This window comes from Neopsephotus bourkii, unplaced genomic scaffold (assembly GCF_033783945.1).
Source record: "Neopsephotus bourkii isolate Nb327-2 ecotype Australia unplaced genomic scaffold, CSIRO-AGI_Nbou_v1 NB_1090, whole genome shotgun sequence".
In the NCBI taxonomy this organism is placed as follows: domain Eukaryota; kingdom Metazoa; phylum Chordata; class Aves; order Psittaciformes; family Psittacidae; genus Neopsephotus; species Neopsephotus bourkii.
Window position 1 is genome coordinate 54,826 of NW_026901578.1, and position 25,434 is coordinate 80,259.

At 65.6% G+C, this 25,434-nt stretch overlaps 3 protein-coding genes across 4 annotated transcripts in view; 1 reads left to right on the forward strand and 2 right to left on the reverse strand.

Annotated features, from left to right (window-relative positions):
• The window catches only part of MED24 (mediator complex subunit 24), a 64,401-nt gene that overhangs the window by 21,629 nt on the left and 17,338 nt on the right, over positions 1-25,434 (reverse strand). The window lies entirely within an intron of this gene.
• On the forward strand, positions 261-12,780 carry THRA (thyroid hormone receptor alpha). Its single transcript, XM_061362221.1, has 9 exons — positions 261-355; positions 6,131-6,354; positions 8,546-8,607; positions 9,566-9,666; positions 9,756-9,903; positions 10,543-10,748; positions 11,086-11,232; positions 11,318-11,576; positions 12,500-12,780. The coding sequence occupies exons 2-9, from the start codon at positions 6,302-6,304 to the stop codon at positions 12,748-12,750; spliced, it is 1,227 nt and encodes a 408-aa protein (XP_061218205.1). The 5' UTR covers positions 261-355; positions 6,131-6,301; the 3' UTR covers positions 12,751-12,780.
• NR1D1 (nuclear receptor subfamily 1 group D member 1) lies at positions 15,434-21,047 on the reverse strand. The gene is made up of 8 exons (XM_061362217.1): positions 20,976-21,047; positions 18,636-18,971; positions 18,467-18,555; positions 18,242-18,386; positions 17,406-17,878; positions 17,131-17,316; positions 16,096-16,306; positions 15,434-16,011 (listed from the first exon to the last, which is right to left on the reverse strand). Exons 1-8 carry the CDS (start codon positions 21,001-21,003, stop codon positions 15,812-15,814), a joined length of 1,668 nt encoding a protein of 555 aa, XP_061218201.1. The 5' UTR covers positions 21,004-21,047; the 3' UTR covers positions 15,434-15,811.

Here is a 25,434-nt window from a genome sequence, read left to right on the forward strand (position 1 = left end):
CCCGTTGTCCCGGCCACCACATCCCCGTGGGCACCGTCGGGGTTCCCCACCCGCCCCATCTCCCCCCGGGCTAAGGAGACCCCACCACCGCTCCCCCCACCGCACCCCGGTGCCCCCCCCTCGCTTCCCCCCCCCCCCCCCGGTGAGGGGTCCCCACTCGGGGCCCTCCGTGGGGCGGGCGCGGCGGGTGCAGGGAGCGGCTGCGGCCGGCGGAGGGGGCTGCGGCCGCGGCGGAGCGGGCGGGCGGGCGGCGCGGCGGGGCCGGGGGAGGAGCCAGGCGCCGTCCGCCGCCGCCGCCGCCGCTGCGCCCCGATCCGATCCGCTCCGCTCCGCGCCCGCCGCTGCCGCCGCCCAGGTACGGCCCGAACCGGGCCCCGCCGCGCACCGGGGCTTTACCGCGGGCCCCCCCCCCCCGAGGGGGCGGCCGAGGCTGAGCCCGAGCGCGGTTCGGTGCGTGCAGTGCGGGGGGGGGGAGGGCGGGCGGGCGGAGCGGGGCGGGAGGGGGGGGAACCGGAGCTGCGGGGGGGGAGCGGGAGGGGGGGCCCCTGCCCGGGCGCGCACCGGGAGGAAGCCACGGGTGGAATCCGGGTGCTCGGCTTCGGACGGGGGGGGGGAGGGCCGCGCTCCCCCCGGGGGTGAACCTCCCCCCGCTGCTGCAACGCGGGGCACGGCCGCTGCCCCCCGCCCGCCACCGCCACCGGGAGGGGACGGGGTCCGGTGAACGGAGGGCGCCCCCCCCCTCCCTTTCCCCGATGTCCCCCCCCTCCTCGATGTCCCCGCCCGCCCGCAGCGCCCTGGTTCCCCCCCGGGGCCCCCGCGTCGGCTGCGTGGCCGTGGCGTGGCGGGCGGCGTGGCGGGGGCCCGTGGGCCCGGCCCGCGGCGTGGCTCTGCGGTGACGGGTGCGGGGCCGGGCCGCGGCGGGGCCGGGCTTTGCGTTTGGTCGTGGCCTTGTCCCGTTGGGGGGGGGGGGGGGGGCGCGGGGGGGGCTGGGGCCGCTCCCGCGCTGCCAAAATCGCCGGGATTGGGTTTTTTTGATCATTTTTTTATTATTATTTTTCTCTGCGCCGCGAGAAGAGCGCGGGGGGGGGGGGGGGCGGCTCGGCCGCTCCCGGTTGGGGCGGGAGCAACGGAGGGGGGGGGGGCTTCAGCTCCGCACCCCGGGGGCTCCCCCCCGCTGAAGGGGGTGCGGGGCGTGGCGGGGGGGGGGGGTTCGTCCTCTCCCCTCCATGACCGCGGTCCCGCGTCCGTCCCCCCCCCCCTTTCGCCCAGCCCCGGGTGGGGGCCGGATCCTGCCCCGGGCGCGGCGGTCCCGGTGTTACCGGTCGGGCTCCTCCGCTGCGTCCCCCCCGTGTGAACCGGGGAAACTGAGGCAGGGCAGCGGCCAAGGTCATCCCGGGACCGAGCCGGCCTTGCCCGGGCCTCCCGCTCGACCCCGGCCCCGCCGCCCCGCACCGACCTTCAGCCGCATCGGCCACCGTGACCCCCGGCAGCGGGGCCGGCACCGGTAGAGCGGGGGGGCCCAGGGCTGCGCCTCACCCCGCCTGACCCCTGCCGACACCGGGGGGCGATGGGGAGGGGGCTGGAGCCGCCGTTGGGCTCGGGCAGGCCCCGGTGGAACCGGTTTGGGGGGGGCTTCCCCGCCCGGGGGTCTTGGCGCAGGGTGGGTTCGAGGCGCATCCCCCCCCCCCGTGTGTCCCCGCAATGCCCGCACTTGCCGCTGCCCACCCGCACCGCGGTGGGGAGGGGGGGGTGCGGGGTGGGGGTCCCCGCCTGACACCCCCCACCCGGGCGCGGTCGTGACCTTTGCATCTCGGGGGGTGGCGGCTCTGGGAAGCGGGGACCCCCCCTCCCCGCGCTGCGTCCCGCAAAGGTCACGGCCGCGGGACCGAGCTGAGCCCCCCCCCCGGGGGTCTTGGACCCCGCGCAGCCGCCGGTGCGCGGTGGATCCGGGAGGCGGGGCCGGACGCGGGGTCCCTTCCATGCAGGGGGGGGGGGCAGGAGGAGGAGGATGGGGGGGTGCGGTGAAGGCAGGCGTGGGCAGGGTGCCCGGGGTCCCACTTGGATGCAGCTGGGGGGGGGGGGGATAGGGAGGGCCGGGCCCCCCCGATTTGGCATCATTCAGAGGTGGCCCCAGCACTGGGGACCCTCAGCGTGGCAAGGTCGAGTGGCCACAGGGACACTGCAGGGACTGTCCCCCCCCCTTGTGTCCCCTTCCCAGGCAGGATGGGCACCCCCAGACAGGCTCAGTGCTGGTTTCCATGTCCCACCGTTGGTGCTGACTGCATCCCCCTGGGAGGGAACTCAGGACCCCCCCATCCCGTCCTGGTGCACGTGAACCGAGGCCCCCGATTTAGAAACGTCCCCATCCCCGTGCCAAGCTCCAAGTGCTGAGAATAGCTCCTGGGCATCCCAGTGCAGCCTGCGCGGGGACGGGGGCACCCCGTGGGGCTCGGGACACAGAGACACTCGGTGACCGGGGGCACTCAGCGCATACCGAGCACCCCATGGTTCCCATGGGCAGCGTTTGTTGCATTGGGGTCTGTGCAACACCATGGGCACGGTGGCACCGTGGCTTTGCCATTGCAAGCAGCCAGTGGCCCCGATGGGATGGGGAGACTGAGGCTTGGCTGAAAGCAGATGAGATGGGGGAATGCTGCTGCCTCATCCTGGCCATGCTCGTGGGTATCACGGCAAGGAGCAACCGGCACGGCCACGGTTACCGGGAGTCCTTGGTGCTGTGATGGGTGTCGGGGTCACGGTGCAGGTCCCTGCAGCGGGGATGCAGGAGCTGTCAGAGGCATGAGGCTGCAGCCATGGGGACCGTGACCTGCCCTGGTGCTCACCAGGCACCCACTTTGGGTGATGGCTCCATGGAGCTGCAGCACGACCACAGCCCCATGCTCACAGCATCCATCAATAGGGATGGGGCACCACAACGGTCCCCTATGGCACAGGGTGGGCTGCCCTGATGTCAGACCCGTGGCATCCCCCCTTGCACTCCGTCTGCCCAGCTGCTGCGGATGCCTGGGATTCTTGCCGCTTCCCATCGCGGCACAGCGCGCCCCGACGCTGCCATGCGTGCCCCACAGCACCGGGCACCGCGTGGCACTGGGCACCGCGTGCCATGCGCCGGCAGAGGTGCGGGGTGAGCGCAGGGCAGCGGTCAAGGACACGCGTGTGGCAGCCGTGCACGTGCCAGCTGTGCCACCGCCGTGCCTTGGCCGCGCTCCCGTGACACCGGTAGCGGCACTGGTCCGGCTGGGGTGCAGTGATGCTGCCCCAGTGCTGGTATGGGCAGCGCTGCCCTGCCCCCAGCCCCTGCTAATCACACTAATTGCCACCCTGGTTAAAGCGCTTAGGCCAACACCTCCCTGACCCAGCTGGCAGCTGGTGGGGGGGGGGAACACCCAGGACCCCCGTATCCCATCTGTCCCGGGGGGCAGGGACATCAATGGTGTCCCTATGGGGCATCCCTGGTACCCAGCACCCACGTCCGGCGCCATGGAGGCATCCGATGCCATTGCAGACGCGTGTCCCTGTGATGGGGGTCCCCGGGGGTGTCACCCGTGGGGAAGCAGGGTGCTGGGTGCCCCCCATAGGGTGAGGTGGCTCCCGCCACCGGCCCAGCCCTGAACTTTGCCTCCAGGTTGTTTTCCATCGCCTGCAACCACCAGACTCAGCAGAAACGCTCCCCTGGGTGTGGGGCTTGGGGGGGGGCCGTTGTCTGCCACCCTGCTCCCACCCAGCCCCAGGGTGGGATGTGCGGGTTGTGACACCCAGCAATAGGGAGCAATGGGGTGAGGGGGGGGCTGAGACCCGACTGCGCTCATCACACGTGTGGAGGAGGAGGAGGAGGATGAGGGCCACCTCCCTTGTCTGGGCCGCCCCAACGCGCCCGGGATTCCTCGAGTGAGGGTTCCTGGAGCGGCACTGCAGGCTCTGCCGGGTACCGGTGATCCCAGAGCAAAGGGGGGGTCCATAGTGGGGGCTGATGGGGACACCGGCGAGCCCTGACTTAGCACCGCTGAGCCCTGGCTTTAGCCTTAAGCCCCTCTAATTCATCACCACCCCAGTAGGGAAACTGAGGCAGCAACAACCGAGCCCCTTGCCTTGTGCCCAGTGCCATGGCCCGTGCCACCTTCACGGTGATGGTGACACCCCCTTGGCCCCACACATGCACCGAGCGTGTCGGGGCTCTGCTGGCGCACGGGGTCCCGTGGGAAAGGGGGGGGGGGGTGCCCGGCGGGGGCCGCAGGGCCCTGGAGCGCTGCCAGTGCCTATACTTGGAAGTCTCCGCGCGCCGTTCCCATATGGAACAAACATTTGCTGCAGCCCCCGGCCGCGCCGCCCCGGCTCTATAGGTACAGCCCCAACCCGTGGCCTTGGAGCTGCAGGGAGGTGTCGTGTCCGTCCCCCCCCAAACCAAGCTCCCCACAAGGTGCGGAGTGGGTGCCCTTTGGTGCCTCAGTACCCCCACATAGGCAGGGGCAAGCAGTGCCCCCCCTCTGCAGAGGGGTCTGTGAGGACCACTTGTGCGGTACCATTGAGCACCCATGGGTGCAGCATCCCTGTATCCCGGCGCTGTGCGGGTATCACTGGATGGATGGGGTGCATGGGGCCGGGTTGGGGTACCCCATGGTGTGTAGGGGGGTGCTGAGCCCCGGCCGCTGCAGTTTTAAATCCGCCGGAGGAATTTCTGCTGCGGCCAAGACAAACGTGACCTACTTTCTGCCTGTCCCCGCACGGAGCCGAGGAGCCCGAGGGCCGGGCACAGCGCCCGCTGCAGCCCCGCGGCCCCGCACCCTCCCGCATCCCCATGCTTGCAAATGGGGCCTTCTCCCCCCCACACCCTCCCCATCCCATCCCAATGGGGTGCTGGGCATCCATAGGGATGTGGAGCATTAAGGGGGGTGTCCCTGATGCTGCTGCACCCCAGCTCCACCAATCTGTGTCTTTGCTACAGGAGAGCTCGCAGAGGAGGGAACCCCCGGCCCCCCCCCAACCCCGGAGCACCCTGCCCCGTAAGTCACCCACCAGCATGGGGGGGGGATTGGCTGTGCACAGAGTGAATGCATCAAGTCTCAGGCGTGGTACCTGAGGGGGGTCCTCTGAGCACCCCTAAACCCCTATGGGCTCCCCCTACACACTGCTTGGAGAGCCCTCCCCATGGCATCTGCGTGTGCTGGTGCTTTCCCACAGCCTCATGCAGGCCTGCACACGTGTGTGCACTCATGTGTCTTGCGTGCTCTTGCACACCATGCACGCTCCCGCACACCCATGCATGCTCCCGCACACCCGTGCATGCTCTTGCACACCCATGCATGCTCCTGCACACCCATGCACACTCCCGCACATCCATGCACACTCCTGCACACCCATGCATGCTCTTGCATACCGTGCATGCTCCTGCACACCCATGCATGCTCTTGCACACCCATGCATGCTCTTGCACACCCATGCATGCTCCCGCACACCCATGCGTGCTCTTGAACATCCACGCATGCTCTTGCACATCCATGCATGCTCCCGCACACCCATGCACGCTCTTGCACACCCATGCACACTTATGCACACCCATGCACGCTCTTGCACACCCATGCACACTTATGCACACCCATGCATGCTCTTGCACACCGTGCATGCTCCCACACACCCATGCACAGTCCCGCACACCCATGCATGCTCTTGCACACCCATGCATGCTCTTGCACGTCCATGCACACTCCTGCACACCCATGCATGCTCCCACACACCCATGCATGCTCTTGCACATCCATGCACACTCCCTCACACCCATGCATGCTTCCATGCTCTTGCACACCCATGCATGCTCCCACACACCCATGCAGCGCTCTTGCACACCCATGCATGCTCCCACACACCCATGCATGCTCCCACACACGCATGCATGCTCCCACACACCCATGCACACTCGCCCCAGCCCCACTGCCATTGCCTGCACCCCCCAGGCCACGTGTTCTTGCACATCCCTCGTGCTCCCACACCCTCCCCTTGTTCTCCCCCCCCCCATGTGTTCTATCACCCAGCCCCACACCATGGGGTGAGCTCCCGATGTCCCCCCCATAGGGACACAGGGGGGGTCCTGGCTCAGCCCTGCTCTATCCCACAGGCTCGGGCCCGGGATGCTGCACGGAGCTGAGCACTGAGGCGGGCGCCATGGGGAGCGCATCGTAGCCCCCCCACCCCACCGTGGCCGCCCCCCCTTCCCCGCTCCGTGCGTGGCACCGGTGGCGGAGCCCACTCGGTCGGTGCTGAGCGCTCCTTGATGGAATTGCGGTGAATGGAACAGAAGCCCAGCACCCTGGACCCGCTGTCGGAGCCAGAGGACACCCGGTGAGCCCCCCGGTGCCACCGCAACACACATGGCCCCGTGCCCTCTGCATCCTTGTGTGTTCCCAAGTGTCCCCCGTGCCTGGTACATCCCTGTGTGTCCCCATGCCCTTTGTGTCAGTCACCATGGCCAGTGTGCCCCATGTGTCCCCATGCCCTCAGTGTCATCATGTCCAGTGTGTCCCCATGCTCTCTGTGTCACTATGCCCGGTGTGTCCAGTGTGTCCCCATGCTCTCTGTGTCACTATGCCCGGTGTGTCCCATGTGTCCCAATGCCCTCAGTGTCATGTCCAGTGTGTCCCCATGCTCTCTGTGTCACTATGCCCGGTGTGTCCCATGTGTCCCCATGCCCTCTGTGTCATCATGTCCAGTGTGTCCCCATGCTCTCTGTGTCACTATGCCCGGTGTGCCCCATGTGTCCCCATGCTCTCTGTGTCACTATGCCCGGTGTGCCCCATGTGTCCCCATGCTCTCTGTGTCACTATGCCCGGTGTGCCCCATGTGTCCCCATGCTCTCTGTGTCACTATGCCCGGTGTGTCCCATGTGTCCCCATGCTCTCTGTGTCACTATGCCCGGTGTGTCCCATGTGTCCCCATGCTCTCTGTGTCACTATGCCCGGTGTGTCCCATGTGTCCCCATGCTCTCTGTGTCACTATGCCCGGTGTGTCCCATGTGTCCCCATGCCCTCAGTGTCATCATGTCCAGTGTGTCCCCATGCTCTCTGTGTCACTATGCCCGGTGTGTCCCATGTGTCCCCATGCCCTCTGTGTCATCATGTCCAGTGTGTCCCATGCCCCCTGTGTCACTATGCCCGGTGTGTCCCATGTGTCCCCATGCTCTCTGTGTCACTATGCCCGGTGTGCCCCATGTGTCCCCATGCTCTCTGTGTCACTATGCCCGGTGTGTCCCATGTGTCCCCATGCTCTATGTGTCATCATGTCCAGTGTGTCCAGTGTGTCCCCATGCTCTCTGTGTCACTATGCCCGGTGTGCCCCATGTGTCCCCATGCTCTCTGTGTCACTATGCCCGGTGTGACCCATGTGTCCCCATGCTCTCTGTGTCACTATGCCCGGTGTGCCCCATGTGTCCCCATGCTCTCTGTGTCACTATGCCCGGTGTGTCCCATGTGTCCCCATGCTCTCTGTGTCACTATGCCCGGTGTGTCCCATGTGTCCCCATGCTCTCTGTGTCACTATGCCCGGTGTGTCCCATGTGTCCCCATGCTCTCTGTGTCACTATGCCCGGTGTGTCCCATGTGTCCCCATGCTCTCTGTGTCATCATGTCCAGTGTGTCCAGTGTGTCCCCATGCTCTCTGTGTCACTATGCCCGGTGTGTCCCATGTGTCCCCGTGCCCTGTACATCACCAGGCCTGGTGTTCCCCATGTGTCCCTGTGCAGTGGGTCCCTGTGCATCCCTGGCTGTGGCTGTGCCCCCTATGTCCCCATGCATTCCCTCGGTACCCCCATGTGTCCCCATAACCCCAGTGTCCCCCTGCCCCTCTTTGCCCTGGGTGTTCCCAACGGTCCCCGTTGTCCCATTGCACCCCCCCCCCGGCAGGGGCCTCTCCCAGCCCCCTGCTCCCCCCCCCGGGGCCCCTCGGCCCCCCCTGTCCTGGGGCTATTTCGGGAGGGCCGCGGCTCTCACGTGCCCCGGGGGGGGCCAGGCTCGGGGTCACCTTGGGCTGGAGCCGGGGAGACCCCCACCCCCCCCCCAGCTCCGCGCCCCTGGGTGCGGGACCACCCCCCCCACCCCCTCCATTCAACACGCGCAGGTGCCCATCCCCGGGGCATCGGGGCGCCCCCCCCCCCTCCCCATTTCAAGCAGTGCCGGGCCACTCAGCCAATGGGCTGCTGCCGTGCGGGCGAGGCGCGGACCCCCGCGGCCCGCCATTGGCTGTGCCCCTCTGACGTCACTTCCCCGCTGAGCCAAAAGGACATTTTGTCTTTGACTGTAAATGAGCCCCTCCCCCACCCCGCCCCTCCCCCACCTTTTCCCTTCCCCTTTCCCCCGTCTTCCTCCTTCCCCCCTCCCCTCCCCCCCCCAAGTGATGCCCCAGCTTAGGGTTCCCCCCCTGCACCGCATTGCCCCTGCCGGGACCCCCAGCGATGGGGCTCTGGCTGGAAGTGGGGGGGGCTGTGGGGAGCTGTTGGGGGGCCACTGGGGCACGGTCCCAGCCTGGCCCCCTCCTGCAGGTGGCTGGATGGCAAGCGCAAAAGAAAGAGCAGCCAATGTTTGGTGAAGAGCAGCATGTCAGGTAGGGGACACCCCCCCGTCCCCCCCCGAGGGCCCCCAGCACCCCCCAAGGACCCCCAACTCCCCGCCACGCTCCCCTGGGTGCCCCCCATCCTTGCTGGGTTCCGCAGGCACTGCAGCTCTTGCCTGCATCCCACCCACCATCCCCATGCCCGTACTGTGGATCCTGGGGTCCCCTGAGCACCCCATGTGTGCACCCAGTGTCCTTGTCAAGGACCCCACATTGCCATGAGGTGGGCACCCCACTTTTCTTCCCCATGTGCCTGCTGGGACCCCCATGGGGTGCCATTTCCCCCCCTCCATGGCCATGGGTCGAGGCTGGGCGGTGCTATCAGTGCTGGCAGCACCCTGGGGTGGGAGATAAGGGGGCCCCGGCCGGGCGCTGCCCCCCAGCCCTGCCCCATTCCCCAGTGGGGAGCGGCCGGCGCCGGCAGGATCCCACTGGGAGGACGAGAGGCCCCGGAGGGACCCGGGCATCCGGCTCCTGGCCCATCCCTCCCGCACCCATCCCTGCTCTAGGGCAGGGGGGAGGCATGGGGTGCCCCACATCCAGCACCCACAGTGTGGCCCCTTGGGGCTCCCATAGCTCAGTTTGTTCCCTCCCAGGGAGTTGTGGAGATGCTGGGGTGCATCCATTGTTTGTGGGTGCTGGGACCCCCCCAAACATCATGGGTGCCCCCTGCCTCAGTTTCCCCATAAGGCTCAGGATGGGGGGGGGCTGGTCCCTGCGCTGCCAGGGGACAGTGGCCCATTGTGTGCTGGGGGGGGACGGGGACACCCCCCCCGCAGCTGCCTCCCCAGCTGGATAATGGGAGCTTTATTGCTGCGGGGGGCTTGGGCAGCCCCCCCAGACCCTCAGCTCTTAACCCTTGCCATGCTGGGGCTAGCTGCTGCCATAGGGGGGGGACACTGATGCAGGGGATGGGGGGGGGTCCTTGACACGCTGTGCCCCCCCCCAGGGTACATCCCTAGTTACCTGGACAAAGATGAACAGTGCGTGGTGTGCGGGGACAAAGCCACCGGCTACCACTACCGCTGCATCACCTGCGAGGGCTGCAAGGTGAGCGGGCAGGGGGCTTGGGGGGGGACAGGAGGGGCTCATTGGGGGTCACTGCATTGTGTGTATGTGTGTGTCCCCATTGTCCCCAGGGCTTTTTCCGTCGGACCATCCAGAAGAACCTGCACCCCACGTACTCCTGCAAGTACGATGGGTGCTGCGTCATCGACAAGATCACCCGCAACCAGTGCCAGCTCTGCCGCTTCAAGAAGTGCATCTCCGTGGGCATGGCCATGGACTGTGAGTGTGAGGGGCACGGGGGGGACACACACACACAAGGAATCATACAATGGGTTGGGTTGGGAAGCACATTGAGATCATCCAGTTCCAACCCCTGCCATGGAAGGGATTCCACTGGAGCAGCTTGCTCCAAGCCCCTGTGCCTTGAGCACTGCCAGGGATGGGGCAGCCACAGCTTCTCTGGGCACCCTATGCCAGCGCCTCAGCACCCTCATAGGGAAGAGCTTCTGCCTTGTATCCAATCTGAACTTCCCCTGTTTCAGTCTGAACCCATCACCCCTTGTCCTATCGCTCCAGTCCCTAATGAAGAGTCCATCCCCAGCATCCCTGTAGCCCCCTTCAGACACTGGAAGCTGCTCTGAGGTCTCCACGCAGCTTCTCCTCTCCAGCCCCAATGTTCTCAGCCTGGCTCCATACAGGAGCTGCTCCAGCCCCTGAGCATCCTCGTGGCCTCCTCTGGCCTTGCTCCAACACCCCCATGTCCTCCTTACACTGAGGAGGACCCCAGAACTGCACACAGTGCTGCACGCGGGGTCTCCCAATAGCACATCCACCGGGTTGGGGTCCTGGCGCAGCACCGTGGGGTGCAGGCTGCGGGGTGGTGGGGGTGCTGAGCCATGCACCGGGTGCTCCCCGCAGTGGTGCTGGATGATTCAAAGCGGGTAGCGAAGCGGAAGCTGATCGAGGAGAACCGGGAGCGGCGGCGGAAGGAGGAGATGATCAAATCGCTGCAGCATCGCCCCAACCCCAGCGCCGAGGAGTGGGAGCTCATCCACGTGGTGACCGAGGCGCACCGCAGCACCAACGCCCAGGGCAGCCACTGGAAGCAGAAGCGGAAATTCCTGGTGAGGACACGGATTGGGGGGGATCCCCCCCCATCAGCACCCCCTGAGCACCCCGGTGTGCTCGGTGCATGCGTGGCACCAGCGGAGCGATCGGGACGTCACCCGATGTCCTTGAGCTTGTCACCCCCCGATGGGTTAAGGGGTTAGCGGTGACCGAAGGGGACAGCTGTGCCCTGCAGGGTGGCCCTGTCCCTGTCCCTGCAGTGGTGCTGGCACACAGCTCCCTCTCCTGGCTGCTGCCCCGCTCCCAAGCCCTGCCTCGGTTTCCCCCCACTGTTATTGGGGTGACACGGTTGGGGACCCCCTAACCCCGCCGTCTCTGCGTGTGTCCCCGCAGCCCGAGGACATCGGCCAGTCGCCCATGGCCTCAATGCCCGATGGGGACAAAGTCGACCTGGAGGCGTTCAGCGAGTTTACAAAAATCATCACCCCGGCCATCACCCGCGTGGTCGACTTTGCCAAAAAACTGCCCATGTTTTCAGAGGTAACGGGGTGCAGGGGGGGTGCTGCGGGGCAAGGGGTACCCCGACTCCATCCCCACCACCCCTGACACCGTCCCCGACGCACAGCTGCCTTGCGAAGACCAGATCATCCTGCTGAAGGGCTGCTGCATGGAGATCATGTCCCTGCGGGCGGCCGTGCGCTACGACCCCGAGAGCGAGACGCTGACGCTCAGCGGGGAGATGGCCGTCAAGCGCGAGCAGCTCAAGAACGGCGGCCTCGGCGTCGTCTCCGATGCCATCTTCGACCTGGGCAAGTCCCTCTCTGCCTTCAACCTGGATGACACCGAGGTGGCCCTGCTCCAGGCCGTGCTGCTCATGTCCTCAGGTAGGGGCAGTGCTGGATGTGCCTCGGGATGCTGGGGAGGGGAATGGGGTGGGGATCCCAATGCCTGGAGCTCTCAGCACCATCAGGGTGCATTGGGTGGGCATCCCAATGCCTGGAGCTCTCAGCATCTTCAGGGTGCACTGGGTGGGCATCCCAATGCCCAGAGCCCAGCACCTTCAGGGTGCATTGGGTGGGCATCCCAATGCCCAGAGCCCTCAGCGCCATCAGGGTGCATTGGGTGGGCATCCCAATGCCCAGAGCCCCCAGCACCATCAGTGTGCATTGGGTGGGCATCCCAATGCCCAGAGCCCTCAGCACCTTCAGTGTGCATTGGGTGGGCATCCCAATGCCCAGAGCCCTCAGCGCCATCAGGGTGCATTGGGTGGGCATCCCAATGCCCGGAGCCCTCAGCACCTTCAGGGTGCATTGGGTGAGCGTCCCAATGCCCGGAGCCCTCAGCACCTTCAGGGTACATTGGGTGGGCATCCCAATGCCCGGAGCCCCCAGCACCATCAGGGTGCATTGGGTGGGCATCCCAATGCCCAGAACCCCAGCACCTTCAGGGTGCATTGAGAAACTGGTCCCCACTGGTTTGGGCGGATATGGGATGGGCACATCGGGGTGCATGGGGTTCACCACCTTGTTGTTGTAGGCACTGGAATGCTCAGTGCCCTAGGAGTTGGGGCGCAAGGGGTGAGCACCTCAATTCTTGGTGCTGCAGCATCCTGGGGGCACAAGGGATGCCATCCCACCCCGCAGTGCTGCAACAATGGGAGATGGGGGGGGTACAATGAGCAGGCACCCTATTCCCTAGGAGCACGAAGTGCATGGTGTGAGCATCCGGAATGCACTGAGGTTAGGGGGTGGAATTTGGGATATGGAGAACACCCTATATCGGTCACCCCATTCCCTTGCTCCCGCAGACCGGACGGGGCTGATCTGCGTGGAGAAGATCGAGAAGTGCCAGGAGACGTACCTGCTGGCCTTCGAGCACTACATCAACTACCGCAAACACAACATTCCCCACTTCTGGCCCAAGCTGCTCATGAAGGTGACGGATCTGCGGATGATCGGCGCCTGCCACGCCAGCCGCTTCCTGCACATGAAGGTGGAGTGTCCCACCGAGCTCTTCCCCCCCCTCTTCCTCGAGGTCTTCGAGGACCAGGAGGTGTAGGGCTGACACCCCCCCATCTCCCCAACACACACACACACACACACAACCCCCCCAAACGGCCCCCTCCTGCTCCGCCCCACATCACCCCCTCTTTGATTTCTCTTCATGGGGGGAACGCTGCGCCCAATGGAGGGGGGGTCCTGCTGTGCCCCCCCATAACCCCCCCCCAGCGCCCCAGGACTTGATGAATTTTGTTTGTTTGCACAGGGAAGGGCCCCGATGTCGAGCGTTTCCTTTATTGTCCTTCTCTTCTTAGATTATTATTTTTTAAGCATTTATTTCCCTCCCTGAGAGGCTAAAATATTAAAACTAACTGCACTTTGGAAGGAGGAGGAGGAGGAGGAGGAGGAGGAAGAGCAGAGGAGAGGAGGGGGCTCTGGGAGAGGCTGCCCCGGCCCCATGCACTTTGGGCCAGGCAGCAGCGCGGGGGCCAGGGTTGCGGAGGGGCCAGGACCCCCCATTTATAGCAAGGTGAGGGTTATTGGGGGACACAGTGGTGAGGGGGACCCCAACCCATGGGGAAGGTGCTGGGGGGGGGTGGAGGGGTGGGGGACCTGCACCCCCTCCTCCCCATGCCCTGCACCCCATTTCCCCCCCCCCAAGATTTGGGGCCAGATTCGGGGCTTTGGTTTTCTCTTGTCTATTTTGGGCTGAGAGGAGCTGATTTTGTGCCAAGCGCCGCAGACGGTGGGCGCTGCGGGGCACCGTGGGGGGGGGGGGGGGGGGCCCCACACCCACTATGGCCGCCCCCCCCTTCCCCATCACCCCCCCACCTTTTCCGTTGTTCTTTTTGTTCTTGTTCCCCACTTTCCCCCCCCCAAGTCCTCGTGGGTTTCTATTTGTTGTGTCCGTCAGGAGTTGCAATGGCCCCAGAGGCACCGGTGGGGATGGGGATGGGGGGGGACACACACACACAGTGGGTGCCCCCCCCCTCGGGTCCCTACATGGCCCCCACTGCACTACTGCCCCAACCCCCGCAGCAGCAGCACTACAGGGGGGGTGGGGGGGGCTGCACCCCCTAAATCACATCCCTCCTTTTGCTCCTGGGGGGATGGGGGGGGGGGGCAGGCTGCGGTGCAAAGGGGAGGGGGGGGCTGCAGTGGGGGGCACCTGGGAATGGTTTTATCACCTTCCCCCCCCCAAATTTAGGTTTGTGAATCTTTTCTTACCTCAGGCGGAGGCTGAGGGGGGGCGCGGGGGGGGCGGCCGGCGGCCTGCCGGGGCCCACCTAAGCTAATATATATATATATATATAAATATCTATAAAATATATAATTTTTGTAATTAAAAACAAAAAAAAATCTTTTTACGGGTCGTTTAAAAAGCAGAAAAATCCCACCATTGAGACACGGGGGGGCCCCTCCGCCCCCCCCCCCCCCCCCTTACCTTGGCATAGGGGGGTTGTGTCTGGAGACCCCCCCCACCCACCCACTGCAGCCAGGGCAGGGGGGTGCAGTGGGGCTGTGTGGCATGGCAGGGCTGCAGCACCCATGGGTGCCATCATGGTTTGGGGGGGGGGGGGTCCCGGCACACCACCCCACCCCCCCCCCCCCCGCAGCATCAGTGCTGGCTTTGCACTTAGTGCATAATGTCTTAAAGAGCCAGCCCAGTGCCCAGCACGGGGGGGCCCGGCAGCACCGGCACCGGGTTGTGCAATAGGAACCGGTGCTGGTGGACACCAATGTTGGGGGGGGGGTGCAGGTTTTAAGGGGTTCACCCCCCTCCCAACAGCACCGGTGCCCATGGTCACGCTCAGCCCTGCTCCATGTGCACACCGGCCTTAGGGCTGCGGCACGGCACCAGGGCAGTGCCCACGTGTGCGGTGCCGGTGCGAGGGCCGTGCGTGCTGGAGCCCTTGCTGTGCCATGCGGTGCCGGTGGCAGTGGCGATGCAGTGTCCATGTCTGCCGGTGCAGTGCCCATGCATGCTGTTGGCAGTGTCCATGCAGTGCTGGTGTCGTGACCATACAGTGCCGGTGCAGTGCCCATGCATGTTGGTGTAGCGCCGGCGCAGTGGGCACGCGGTGCCGGTGCCATGCGATGCCCGTCTATTCCCATGCACAGTGTGTGTGATGCTGTGCGCTGCCGCCAAGCCAGAGCTGTTGTGGGATGTGTCTGAAGCAGCAGCCATAACCCCCCCCACACACCCCCCCCATTGCAGCGGGTGTTGGGGTCCCCCCGGGGCAGCAGCACGATGCCCTGGGGGGGCTCATCCTGGCCAGCACCCCCCTGCCCTCCCTCGCACTCACCCCGGGCCGCAACCTCCCATCCCCGTCTCGCGTCGCCATCGCACGTCCAGCATCGGGGTGGGGGGGGTAGGACCAGTGCCCCCCATCCCACCACCTCCCCTGGGTCATCCCCTTTGTTCCCCCCCCCCCCCCCAAGCACATACCTCATGGCTCCCGGAGCTGCCCCTGCTTGAGGCCGTGTCGAGCCCCCCCGGCATGGCTCGGTGCGGGGTCCCCCTACTATGCATGGTGGCGGCAGGGGGGGGGGGCCGCAGCCGGCGTCGCTGAATGTAGGGCGCGGGATGGGGAGGGTTGGGAGGGGGTGTTGGGGTGCGGGGGGGGGGGGGAACGGGACACACACACGCTGAGCTCCGTGACAATCACAGTCTGTGACGTGCGATTTTAAACCCTTTTGTGTTTTGGTCAGGATTTTAAAGAAAGATATTTTTATGGTAATTGTTGCTGGTCTATTTTACTATATATTTATGTAATAAATATATGATGAAAACAAAAAAAAAAACCCAAAACCACCAGAAACCCAACCAAACCCACCCATAGAGCTTGGCTGGATCCGGCCTCTGCTTCCCACCGCTGCCTGCCGGTGTGGGGGGACTGGGATGGGGAAACAACCCCCCCCGGCGCTGCCAGCGTTGCTGTGGGGCTGATGCCCGCTATTGGGGGAACAGGGGGGGTCCTGGCATCCCAGTGCCCACCCTTTGGGAGTCCGGTGGGTGCCATGGGGTTGGTGCTGCCCCACCCCAAACCTGCGGTGCTATGTACAGGGTGGTGGGTGCCGGGGATGGGATGGGGTGGGATGGGGGGTCCATGGGGGCCCTACTGGGCATCGATGCGGAAGGAGAGCAGCTTCTCGGAGTGGAGGTTGTTGAGGGTGCGCAGGTCCGGCAGCTTCAGCAGCAGTTTGGTGAACCGGGACGTCTCGGCCGGGTGCGTCTTCAGCACCAGGGCGCGCAGGGCACGGATCAGGGTCTCCTGGAGCTGCTCCACCGATGCCGTGTCCTCCATCCCCGAGCGGTCTGCGGTGGCAATGGGGGGGGGATGTATGTGGATGGTGCCGCACACACACACACACGCACCCCCCCATCAGTGCAAGTCCCAACCTGCCGAGACCAGGACGACGGCGGTGAAGAGCCCCAGCTCCTCGTCGGTGAGGTCGAGGGCGCTGAGCTTCTCGCTGAACTCGAACATGGAGCTGAGCAGGTCGCCCATGCCCATGCCCCACAGCTCCTCCAGGCTGTACTTGGTGCGGCTCATGAACGTCACCGTCTGCTCCTTGACGTCGAACAGCGAGGCGAAGCGAACCATCAGCACCTGCGGCACACGCGACGTCACCGGCACGGACGGTGCCAGGCCTCCTGCCGCGCTGCGGGGCTCCCTTGGGATGCTATGGAGCATCGTATAGTGCCATGCTCTGCCATGGCTCGGTGCCATGAACCATGCAATGCCATGCCCTGTGCCATGGCGCACAATGTGATGCCATGGACCACCACACAGTGCCATGCTCTGTGCCATATGGAGCACCATGGGATGTGCATGGAGCATCATATAGTGCCATGCTCCGTGCCGTGGCTCTGTGCCATGGAGCACTATACACTGCCGTGCTTTGTGCCACAGCTCCGTGCCATGAACCATGCAATGCCATGCTCTGTGCCATGGCGAACCATGGACCACCACACAGTGCCATGCTCTGTGCCATATGGAGCACCATGGGATGCCCATGGAGCATCATATAGTGCCATGCTCCGTGCCGTGGCTCTGTGCTATGGGGCTCCATGCCAATCCATGGGCATTGTGTAATGCCATGGGTTACCATACAGTGTCATGGGGCTCCATGCCATGCTATGGGGCACCCTATAGTGCCATGCTCCGTGCTGTGGCTCTGTGCTATGGGGCTCCATGCCAATCCATGGGCATTGTGTGATGCCATGGGTTACCATACAGTGTCATGGGGCACCCTATAGTGCCATGGGACATAGTGCCCATGCTGCAGGGGGACTGTGCTGCTCCATAGGGTGCCATGAAATGCCGTATCATTCCATGCTGACCCATGGGGCATGCAGTGCCGTGTGTGGGGGCCATGGGGCACCGTGCCCACCCCTACAGCACCCCAAACCCTCACTGGTCCGGGAACGTACCTCGAAGGTGCCAGCCTTGAGCAGGGTGACCTGGTCGTGCTGGGACAGGGCCTGGAAGCCGGGAATGTGCTTGGCAAACTCAACCACCTCACGGACAGCGGGAGTGAAGCTGAGGGAGAAATCCTCCCAGATCTCCTGCACCGAGCGCCCGCTGCGGCCGGGCCGGTGGCTGTTCATGGGGCAGGCCTGCGGGTGACGGCACGGCTCAGCCCTCCGCAGTGAACGGCTCGGGGTCCCCATGGGGGGGCAGCGGGACCCCCCCCCAGTGCGCTCACCGGTAGAACGTCCTTGGTGCCGCGGGGCCACGGGCACCCCCGCGCCGGGGGGTCGGGGTATGCGGGGGGGCAGAGGCGGGGTTCGGGGGGGCCGGGGGTCCAGGCGGGGGGCGCGTCCCAGCGCAGGAGGCTGCTGTCGCAGGCGGGGGGGGGTCCCAGCTTGTCGTGAGCGTAGATGAAGATCTCCTTGTGCGCCTTGGCCACTTGGGCGATGACGTCCTCGGTGGCCCCCCCGGGGCTGGGTGAGCGGGGGGGGGTCAACTGCTGCGGGAACTGGGAGAAGCAGGCGGCGGGGGGGGGCGGGACGAGCGGTGGGGGGGGCCCGGGAGGCAGCGGGCGGCCCCCACCCGGGGCTGGACCCTCGGCCGGGGCGGGCATGGCCGGTGGGACGCTGCCCATGCTGCTCATGGCGCTCTGCATCTCCGCCAGCATCCGCTGCTTCTCCCGCTTGGGGATGCGGCCGAAGCGCACCGCTGCGGGGGGGGGACACACATTGGTGTTAGTGGGTAGGTGGGGTGCACCAACAAACCCCCCTCCAGTAATATGTGATAGGGGTCTGGGGGATGCAGGGGATGTGGCTGCATCCCCATGCACTGCCTTGGTGGGCATGTAAAGCCTTGAGAACAGGAGGACCCATCCCAAGAGGGGAACATAGAGCCCCAAACATTGGGGTACCCGGTCCTGGAGGGAACACAGAGCCCTGAAAATGGGGGGACCCATCACTGAAAGGGATATGCAGCCCTGAGTACAGGGGGTCCCACCCCCAGAGGGGTTGTACAGCACTGAAGAGGGGTGCCCGGTTCTGGGGGGGGGGGTTTTGGGGGTGCTGAGCTCACCATCACGGGACATGCCAACCAGCAGGCACTTCTTGAAGCGGCACTGCTGGCAGCGGTTGCGATTGATGCGGATGATGGAGCAGTTCTCGTTCTTGAGGCACTTCTTGTACTGGATGTTCTGCTGGATGCTGCGGCGAAAGAAGCCCTGCGGGGCAGGGAGGGGGTCACCCAGGGCCCCCCGCAACACCGCAGGGGCTCCCCATCACGCCGGTCCCATCCCGGTACCTTGCAGCCCTCGCAGGCGTGGACACCGTAGTGGAAGCCGGAGGCGACGTCCCCGCAGACCTTGCAGAGCAGCACCATCCCGTTCAGCTCTGCAGGGGGCGGATAGGGGTAAACAGGGTCCTGGGGGACCCCCATATCCCCCCCCGCGCCCCCGGCGTGCCCCACTCACTGGTGACGGTGCTGCCGGCTTTACTGGGTGAGCTGCGGCGCCGCTCATCCACAGCGACCTGCGGCTGCACCCCGGGGAAGTTCACCGAGGAGCCGTAGGATGAGGAGGAGGAAGAGGAGGAGGAGGAGGAAGGGGAGCCATCCTCATGGGTGCCCAACGAGCCCCCGCCGTAGGCACGGGAATCCTGCAGGGATCCGGTGGGTGATGGGGGGAAGTAGGTGGGGAAGGGCTGGGAGCCGGATTGGGAGCTGCCGTTGGAGCTGTCGCTGCAGAGCGAGACGGGGCTGGTGCGGTTGGGCGAAGCGCAGCTGGAGCCCACGTAGCTGATGACACCGCCTGCAGAGCGGAGCCACCCATGCACCGAGCTGCGCCGGGCTCAGCCGCAGCCGCGCTCGCAGCCCTCGGGCAGGGCGGGCATAGGGGAAGCGCCCCGGATGCATCCCGGACCCACGGGGATCCGCGGGCGCACGTGTGCCACGCACCCTGAGTCAGGCACCGCGCCCGGCGGCGGCCACACGGGAGCCGGCTCCACGTGGAACGGGGACAGCCGGGTTAGACGGGAACGTGTCGGATGGGGACACGGGCACGGAGCCCTGGGAGCACCCATGGGAGGAACATGGGCTGGGAATGCTCCGGAGGCGTAACCGGGATGTCACGACAGTTGCACCCACCAGCCACATATGGCACCACGGGGGGAGCTCAGCGCAGCCCCCTCGCTGATGGGGTGCGGTAAATGGCTCTGCAGGGGGGGAAGCCCGCAAAGATGGGGGGATCACAGTCACCCCTATGTCACAGACACACACACACCATAAAGATGGGGGGCTCACAGCCATCCCTATGTCACAGACGCACACACACCATAAAGATGGGGGGCTCACAGCCATCCCTATGTCACAGACCCACACACACCATAAAGATGGGGGGCTCACAGCCATCCCTATGTCACAGACCCACACACACCCCATAAATACGGGGGGCTCACAGCCATCCCTATGTCACAGACCCACACACACCCCATAAATACGGGGGGCTCTCAGCCATCCCTGTGTCACAGACACACAGACAGCCCCCCCCCCTCCAAATCCCATGCAGCAACACCAGGACATAGCTCAGAGCGGGACTTGTGGAGGGTGACATCGGGTACACATGAGATCACCAGGACCATGTGTCTCCTGTCGCACACAGTTGCTGCTGGAGCCACCATGCTATAGCTACAGCCCCCCCCCAGCAATCCACCTCCAAAGGGGGTCACCGAACTGGATCCCAGTGGCCTTGGGGCTGCTGGGACATCAAAATAATGGGGGGATTCCCCCATCCCGAAGCCTCGGGACCTCCCCCTCAGGATGCTTCAGGGTGGGGGGGATCCCTGGACGGGTTGGACCGGGACACTGCGGCCATTCCCGAACCCATCACACCGGGACCCCCCCTTCTAAACCAACCGCTCCGGTGCCCCCCCCACCCCCGTCCAAGCTCAGGCGGCCTCACGCCGCTGCGCCACGTGCTCGTGCCGCACGTGGCCCCCCCCAAGCCACGCCCCCTTCAGGCTTTGTCCCGCCCACTCTCCCACTTGCTATTGGCCCTCCACGAAGCCCCTCCCTTTTATCGTACCCCACTTCCACCTTTGTATCCCCCAAAAACAGACACCCCCCCACCCCCTTGGTTATAAACAGAACTCGGCGTCCCCGCCTTTTCGGGGGGGGGAGTGGGGGCGTGTGTGAGGTCACGATGACGTCACTAATGCAGATGACCAATGGGCGGGAGGGAGGGGAGGGGCTGCGGGGAAAACAAACTCCGCACGTGGCAGCGGCGGGGAGGGGGACACGTGCCGGGGGGGGCACCGCCTCCGTTCCCCCCCCCGCTCCGTTATTTCCCCGCCCCTTCCCGGTGCTCGTCCCCGGGTGCCCCGCACCGCAACTCCCCGAAGCCGCTCCCGATGCGCCGATCCCGGTCCTATCTCCGCGGTTGGGATTTCCCCGATCCCGGCTTCCCCCCCCTCTCCAGCCGCAGTAAGCAGAGCGCTGCGGTGCCGGTGTTCGGATCACCCCGGTGCCGGTGTTCCGGTCACCGCCGTGTACAGGATCCCCGGTGACAGCTCCCATCCTTCCCTCTCGGACTCTGCCCGAGAATGCGGGACCCCGCGATGCGGGACCACCCGGTGCCCGCTAGGAAGCAGCCCCGTTCCGGGATGCACAGCCGCGGTGCGCGGTTTGGGTCTGCAGGACCCTCATCCTCTCCCGGTGTCCGGACCGCACTCTGAGCACGCAGTCCCCCCCCTGCTGCGCTGCGCTGAGCCCCGACTGCGGTGCCCGCACGGTCCCGGGGCTCCGGTGCGGCACTGACCTGTGCTGCCAGCCTCGGGAGCGGCCATCCTGTGGCCGGGATCGGGGTACCCCGGCTCCGCCGAGCCTCCGAAGGGGCCGAATGCAGGGGAGCCGCTCCGAGCCGTGCCGCGCCTCCGCCCGGCCGGGGCTGTTGTGCGCCCGCCGCCCGCCCCGCCGCCCGCCCGGCACCGGCCGCGGCTGCGCACTGGGCCGCACGCGGCGCCGCCGCCTCCCCCATGTGATTCCCGGGGAGAGCCTCGTGCCCCAGTGACACACTTTCCGCCGGCGGCCCCGGACCCGCGCTGCCACCGGGGACACCGGGAGCGACCGGGACCCCCGCCCCGGGGACACCCCCCCCCCTGCATCCCGCATCCCGCATCCCGCATCCTGCATCCCGCATCCCGCATCCCTCATCCTGCATCCTGCAGGGGACCGGTCCCTGTCACCCTGCAGCAGGGAAACCCGAGTGTGGCAATGTCCCCTGCATGGGGACACCCGGGTACCCCGTCACACTGCTCAGTGCAGTATCAGCATGGCACTGGCAACCCTGGTGACTTGCATGGCACTGTCCCCTGCACAGGGACACAAATGACTCTGCACAGCGCTGTTCCCTGCACTGGGAACACCCTGGCACAGCACTGGCACCCCTGGTCCCTCATATAGCAGCATCCATCCCCTGGGGACACCGATATCCTCCAGCACATCATGGTCCTTGCACCAGGAACACCCAGGTACCTCAGTCATCCTCTGCGTGGCACCGTTCCCTGTGCTGGGGACACCCGGGTACCCCTGTTACCCCCCACACACACACATGGCACCATTCCCTGCACTGGGGACACGCAGGCTCAGTGTGGCACTGGCACCTCAGGACCCCTGCCCCATGGCCCAGCTCAGACCCGAGGCCACTGGGGCGATGCAGCAGCGGGTGCCCGGTGTGGCACGTGCTTGGCAGCCCTGGCCCAGCTCCAGGGGCTGCGGTGCTGTGCAGTGCCCATCTCCGTGGTGCCAGGGCTGAGCTGCTGAGCGGATCCGGGTTATAGCTCCAGGGTCCCCATGGGTGCTCATAGCCCCGAGGTTGGGGTGGGTTTTTTGGGGTGCCAGCACCCTCCTGGGTGCCACGTGCCGGGTGCTGCCCTGGCCCCCATCCAGGCAGAGATGGTGCAGAGCCACAGATGTGCCAGCGCCAGGAAATCCTTGGAGATAATCCCATGGGAGGGGAGGCTGTGGGTGCCCCGGCCATGCTGGGAGCTGTGGGGTGCCTGGGGGTTGGACACCAGAGCTCTGCACCCCGAGTTGCCCCTGGCACCAGCCCTAGTGGGTGCATGGGGCTGTTCCTCGGATGGGGGCTCCCCAGGGACCGTCACTGGGTACCGGGGCTGCTCCTGGCTCAGGGGGTGATGGGGACACCTGAAGTGTGCTCACCCCAGCAGGATGTGTGGTGCCAGGCAGGCACGGGGACAGGGGCATATGGGGGGACCCTCACTCCCCATCCCTATTCATCCCTATTCCGTGCCAGGGCTGCCCTGACCGTGCAGGAGCCGCAGCCTCTCCCGGTGCCTCGTTCCCTGCCGGCACGTTCCCAGCCGCAGCAATCAGCCGTGACTCAGCCGCTCATCCCGCTTGGGAGAACAGCCCCACACAGAGCGCACGGAGCGCAGCCGGTCCTGCACCGGGATGCTCCGCTGGACCGGGCTATCCGGCTCCCCCAGGAGTGCGGCTGGGAGGGATGAGATGAACCCCTTGGTAATCACTGTGGGGTTCCACAGAGGAGCTCACTGTGGGGCACAGCGGGTTGGTGTGAGGGTGCTGGGAGCAGGGTCCCCACGCTGGGTGCATCCGAGGCACCCCAGCAGCATGATAGGGGGCTAAGGGGGCCACCAAAGCCACAGTGACGGTGCTGCACTGGACCCTCAGCAGCCATATGGGGAGCTCCCCAAAACTGCAGCTGCATCCCTGGGGTTACCCCATCATGGCATTGCCAGAGCCAACCCATCCATTGTGCAAACGGGCCACGCCAACCAGCTCCAAGGTCACCACGTGCGGCCATGCTCAGGCACCAGGTGAACGCAGCCTGGAGTGACCGGGGGTCACACACGTGTCACCCCAGTGCCCCATCACCAGTGCTGGTCCCCCGGCCCCAGTGCATGCGGTACCCCCCATGCTGCACCCCTCTGCTCCGGGGGGGGGACACCGGAGGACGGCTCTCGGTGCCCGGTGGTGCCGTGCGGCGGTGCCACGTGATGCCAGCGCCTGTGCAGGGATTTATTTTTACCCCACTTGTTTACCTTGCTGTACCTTTTCCAGGAACAGGGGGGGTCAGGGCCCCGGGCAGGGGTTGGTCCTGTCTGTCACCCCCATTCACCCCCACTGGTTGGCACTGGGGTCTATGGGGTACAGACACCACCCCCCCCCCAGGGCTCCACTTCCCCTGATGCTTGGACACCCTCCAAACGCACTGCGGGGCTGCAGCATCCCAATGGGGTTGAGGGCAATGTGGGGTCCCCATGCTGCATCCTGCCTCAGTTTCCCCTTGGGGACAAGCAGAGGTCCTGGGTCTCACCCTGCCCCCCAAAACTGCCTTTCCTCCCTATGGGATCCCACTGATGGGAGCGGATGGGAGGGCTGGAGCCTCGCGGTGCTGCTGTGGGTGCTCCTTGGGGTTTGGGGGGGTTTCCTGCTGTGCGGCAGCAGCTCCATGGCCGAAGAGGCAGGCTCAGCCCTGGCTCAGCCCCACGGCTCTTGGCTGGGGCCGGCAGCTCTGCGCTGCCAGGACTCGCCTTTCCCTTCCCTGCGGAAAGGGAAAGCCATCAGGTAAACAAGGCCTGGGTGGGGGCACCCCACAGCATCCCAATACCATAGGACGGGGCAGACCTGGGCTGGGTGCAGAGCAGAGACCCCAGGGGATGTAGGATGGGGGGGGCAGGATTTGGGGGTGCAGAGACCAGTGGAGGGGCAGGATTTGGGGGTGAATGTACCCCAAGAGGGTGCATGGACACAGGGATCCAGGGAGGGTGTAAGGTGCTGGGGACGTGGCTTTGGGGGTGCAGGGACCCGGGAGGGCGGGGGTACAGGGTGCAGGGTTTCGGGGTGCAAGGACCCCAAAAAGATGCAGGGACCCCTGTGGGGGTTACAAGGTGCAGGGTTTGGGGGTTCAGGGGCCCCAAGGGGGGTTCAAGGTTTAGGGGTGCAGGACCCAGAGATCAGTGGGATGCTGCTATGAGGGTGCAGAAAGGCTGCAGGGACCCTGGGAGGGGGGATGGAAGGATGGATATCTCAGTGTGTTCACCATATGGGGTGCCCCAGGAAGCTGTTCCTATGGGGAGCAGCCAGGGTGGGGTGTGAGGACCCCTGTGCCCCCCCCCCATAAACCTCACACACTGATGTTTGCATCCACAGAACCCGGACTCCTGATGGGAGAGCAGCCCCCCCCCCATGTGCACGCAGGATGGGGAACCCCTTCCCTTTCCCACGGCCCCATACGTGACCTTCCCAAAGCACATCCGGGGGGGGGGGATATGGGGCAGCCCAAACCCCACAGGACACAGCAATGGCCACGGGCTGCGGGGCGCTGGGCCTGGTTATGGGGTCTTTGGCAACCCCGGTGAGCGGCTGCTCCCTTCCTCCTCCTCCTCCTCTCCATGGCAGGAGCTGGCTGCGGCGTCACGTGGCGCTGGCATGTGAGCCCTGCTCCATTTTTAGCCCCAGCAGCCTCGGTGCTGCAGAGCCATGTGCGGGCGGGCGCCCGGGCGGCACGTGGGCCTGCCGCAACGGGCACCGGGGCACCGGGAACCCCCGGGGCCGCCGCCGCTGCTGCTGCCGCCGCCGCCATTGCCACGCGTGTGCTGGCGGGGGGCTTGGTGTGACCCGCGGCACGGGGGGGTGGGTGTCACCGTGGGAAACCGGGATGCTGGGACCCACAAGGGGAGGGGGGATGTGGGTGCAGGGGACCCCCCCCCAATGTTCTCACTGCTGGGGACGTGGCTGTGGGGAGATGCACGTCCCCCACGTGTCCCCTGCACGTCCCCGGCACGTGCCTGGTGTGTCCCCTGCGTGTCCCCAGTGGGGCGGGGAGGGGGGGTGCATACGTGTGTGCATACGTGTTAGTGTGCATGTGTGTTAGTGTGCATACGTGTTAGTGTGCATACGTGTTAGTGTGCATACATGTTAGTGTGCATGCATGTGTGCATACGTGTGTGCATACATGTTAGTGTGCATACATGTTAATGTGCATGCATGTTAGTGTGCATACATGTGTGCATACATGTGTGCATACATGTGTGCGTACATGTTAGTGTGCATGTGTTAGTGTGCATACATGTGTGCATACGTGTTAGTGCGCATACATGTGTGCATAAATGTGCATCTATTACTATGCATACATGTTAGTGTGCATGTGTTAGTGTGCATACATGTTTGCACATACATGTTAATGTGCATACGTGTTTGTGTGTATACGTGTTAGTGTGCATACATGGGTG

Excerpts from the sequence above, each read along its gene's own strand:
- THRA (XM_061362221.1), top strand. The coding sequence starts at position 6,302 with ATGGAACAGAAGCCCAGCACCCTGGACCCGCTGTCGGAGCCAGAGGAC. Across the intron at positions 8,608-9,565 it reads GGTGAAGAGCAGCATGTCAG|GGTACATCCCTAGTTACCTG; the intron begins GTAGGGGACACC and ends GCCCCCCCCCAG. Across the intron at positions 11,577-12,499 it reads CGTGCTGCTCATGTCCTCAG|ACCGGACGGGGCTGATCTGC; the intron begins GTAGGGGCAGTG and ends TTGCTCCCGCAG.
- NR1D1 (XM_061362217.1), bottom strand. The coding sequence starts at position 21,003 with ATGGCCGCTCCCGAGGCTGGCAGCACAG. Across the intron at positions 18,387-18,466 it reads ACGCCTGCGAGGGCTGCAAG|GGCTTCTTTCGCCGCAGCAT; the intron begins GTACCGGGATGG and ends CCTGCCCCGCAG. Across the intron at positions 16,012-16,095 it reads CGTCGTCCTGGTCTCGGCAG|ACCGCTCGGGGATGGAGGAC; the intron begins GTTGGGACTTGC and ends TTGCCACCGCAG.